At 44.7% G+C, this 3027-nt stretch overlaps 1 protein-coding gene across 2 annotated transcripts in view; it reads right to left on the reverse strand.

Annotated features, from left to right (window-relative positions):
* The window catches only part of LOC125310676 (gamma-secretase activating protein), a 73924-nt gene extending 71169 nt beyond the window's left edge, over positions 1-2755 (reverse strand). For both annotated transcript variants that reach the window (XM_048268314.1, XM_048268313.1), the window contains exons 1-2: positions 2409-2755; positions 2110-2171 (exon numbers count right to left, since the gene is read on the reverse strand). In XM_048268314.1, coding sequence (XP_048124271.1) covers positions 2110-2171; positions 2409-2496 — 150 coding nt within the window. In that variant the 5' untranslated portion in view covers positions 2497-2755. The remainder of the gene's footprint in view (positions 1-2109; positions 2172-2408) is intronic.
* Positions 2756-3027: the final 272 nt, after the last annotated feature.

Consider the following 3027-nt stretch of genomic DNA (forward strand, 5'->3'; position numbering starts at 1 on the left):
GCGTGGTAAACAAAATCGGATATTTCAGGCAGTAAAAGCCCCGGTAAGAACCAAACCAGATTTTGTTCAAATCTACACACCTATGGCTACTGAAAAATGTAAGGTTATCAAATTTTATTTTGAAGTATTAAAAAACATCGTTGTTTTAGAATTTTCGAACAAAATGGTTGGTAATTAGCACGTTTACGATACATGCCTGGCAACATGGGCAGCATCAGGACGCCTTGGCGGATAACATACACATAAATCCTCAAACATAAATGTCAAATGGTTTTAATACTGTCCTGTAGTGAGAATGAACATCAGCTATTAGGTACTCAAGGTCATGGGGTCAAAGGTCATCATACGGGCAGTGGCGCAAAAAGTGGGTATGCGCTATATGCGGCGCATGGGGGCGCAACACCATGGGGGCGCCAAAGCCATGGTAAAAAAAAAAAAATAATATATATATTTATTTGCTATTTTCCATATGTAGCTACTGTTGTGCGTTTGTAAACCATTTCAACATTTTGTCAATGTTCTATAACATTTTAGAGGACTAACAGGCTAGAGTAGGCGCCCTATCTCATAAGATTCCATCATAGAATTTTGACATAGAAGAGGGAGTAGAGTTGCTGTCTATGGAAAAAGATGGATACAGCAAAAAAGCTGTTGGCGGCTAAAAATAGAAAAAGAAAGAGGGAAAAGGAGATGGCATGTCAAGGGATGCAACAGCAGTTAAATAAGTGGACGGTGAACGGCAACAGGTAGTTTTAAAGTGATGACGTCTGTGCTTGGAGGCTTGCAAATATTCATGTTAACAGACTAACTAGCGTTTGTTAGGCATCTGGCGATTGAAACATAGCTTATTCCATTCAGATAGCTAGGTGGCTACCATGCTCATACTGCACTTTTAATGGCAAACAAAAATGTCACGCTAGCAACAACTCATTACATGTTTCCATATCCCAACAATGAAGGCTCCTTGTAATAACTTAATATTGTGTTGTCAATGTGGTGCAAACAAACAAGGCTAGAGTTAGATCAGTTTGTGTTTTTTTTTTTGGGGGGGGCACCAATATTGTTGTTGCATACCCCTAAAAAAGATGGGCAGCTGCGCCCCTGCATACAGGGTCCATGTCCTCATGCTCTCCCTCAGTATCTTGTCTGTATTGTTTTCAAATGTTAGTCTTGTAGCACTTGACACACCTGATAGTTCAAGCTCCTGAAATGAGTTACTTTTTATTTACGTTATATTCTTTTTATTTACTTTATATATTTTTTTCTGTTCTAAGGGGATGATGAAACAGAAAAGACAGATATAATGCTTAGGTTGTCTACAGGGTGACACAACATTGGCACAAACAAAATATGACTGCCGCTCAGTCCTTTATGCTGTGCTTCCAAAAGGGTAGTGAAATTATGGACAAATCGATACTTAGGTGAACTTTAGAGCTGAATATAGGGAATAGGGACATCACTGGGCACCCACCCTATTCTTATGGAGTAACCCCTAAGCAACAAGGGACCAACAAAACCAGGTTCACCAAGATTCTGGCCTGGCTCCCAGACTATGATAAGCATAGCTTATTGTCATGGTTCTTCATGGATTTTGAAGTATTTAAGTATTTGAAATACTCTAAATGCAATCCCACAGAGTATTTTTTTACAAACTACATTAGATTTTTTCCAATCCTGCAAAATCCAAATCACAAAATAGACTAAAGTAACTAAATACTTACTTAAAATACATATAAAATAAAATACTGCCCATGCCTGACCCAGAGCTATATAAAGGTACCGACCCATGGTCTGACCCATCAGGCACAGAACCCTCGATACAGGTAGCAGAACCCTCCATACAGGTAGCAGAACCCTCGATACAGGTAGCAGTGGACTCTGGACTGTTCTGCAGAGGCAAGTGTTTGGGTTCAGGGCCCACAGCCACCTGCATTGTGTGTGTGTGTGTGTGTGTGTGTCTACAGAAGAGTTCTTTCACTGCTCAGCCTCTCCCTCAGTTATGTACACGAGCACCCCTCCACTCTGCGCGGGAATGACTGGAACGTCACGCATGAGTTGTTGCATTAAGAAGTTGACGGTAGACATGAAGGCTCTCTCGCGCGCACTCACCCGCCAGCAGTAGAGCACTCCACCATCTCTCTCCACGCTCAGGATCCGCGGGTCCGAGACGTCTGTGGGTCACACACACACACACACACACACACACACACACATATACACACACACACACACACACACACACACACACACACACACACGGGTTAGTTACAGTGTTCAGCGAAGCAGCGCTAACATCTGTATTTTAACTCGACCTGCGCGCCAGGCTCCACCAGAAAGACCCTAACCGTAAATGCCTGTCACGCACAGAGTGAAAGTGGTCCGCTGAACTTTGAGAACTTGTCACTTGCCTGCAGTCGCTCTGACCGTTTCCTCTTTCTTCAGAATGCCTGAAATCACGTCTCGTCGCAGGTCAAATGTAGAATTTAATTGGATCATGGGGCCGACGCGCCGCTTGGCAGAACTTGAAGCCCGAGCGCATAACTTTGTGCTGTTAAATTAGAAGACAACGGTGCTTCTCACTACCACAGGTGTGTTTCTTCGCTCTCGCATGCGTCATGTGACTTTCCGCGCACTGGCGGGGCTTATACGCGTCTCCTGTGTAGCCTAGGTAGGTGATCGGTAACGCGGACCCGCCCGACAAACACATACTTCCCCATAACTTCACGTTGCGACGCCTGACAGTTTTCCATTCCGCTCCACACGGAAAAGCGACATCTCTGGCAAATCACAGCCGAGGGCCCGCCCCTCCTCGCCTATTGGCAGGGCACGAGGTCACTCATGAGTCTGGCGGAACGGCATCTCCGCCTCTCCGCTGGTCACCTGACGCGCGAAAGGGAAGAGCAGGGCAGAGCGTCTCCGCAGCGATACTCAGCGCTGTTCATGGCCTTTTTGCATGCGGTGGAGGAAGGAAGTACTGAAACTCAGCAAATAAGCGAAGAAATATTTACTTTAGTAAAAGTACCACAA

Source organism: Alosa alosa, chromosome 17 (genome assembly GCF_017589495.1).
Source record: "Alosa alosa isolate M-15738 ecotype Scorff River chromosome 17, AALO_Geno_1.1, whole genome shotgun sequence".
Lineage (NCBI taxonomy): Eukaryota > Metazoa > Chordata > Actinopteri > Clupeiformes > Clupeidae > Alosa > Alosa alosa.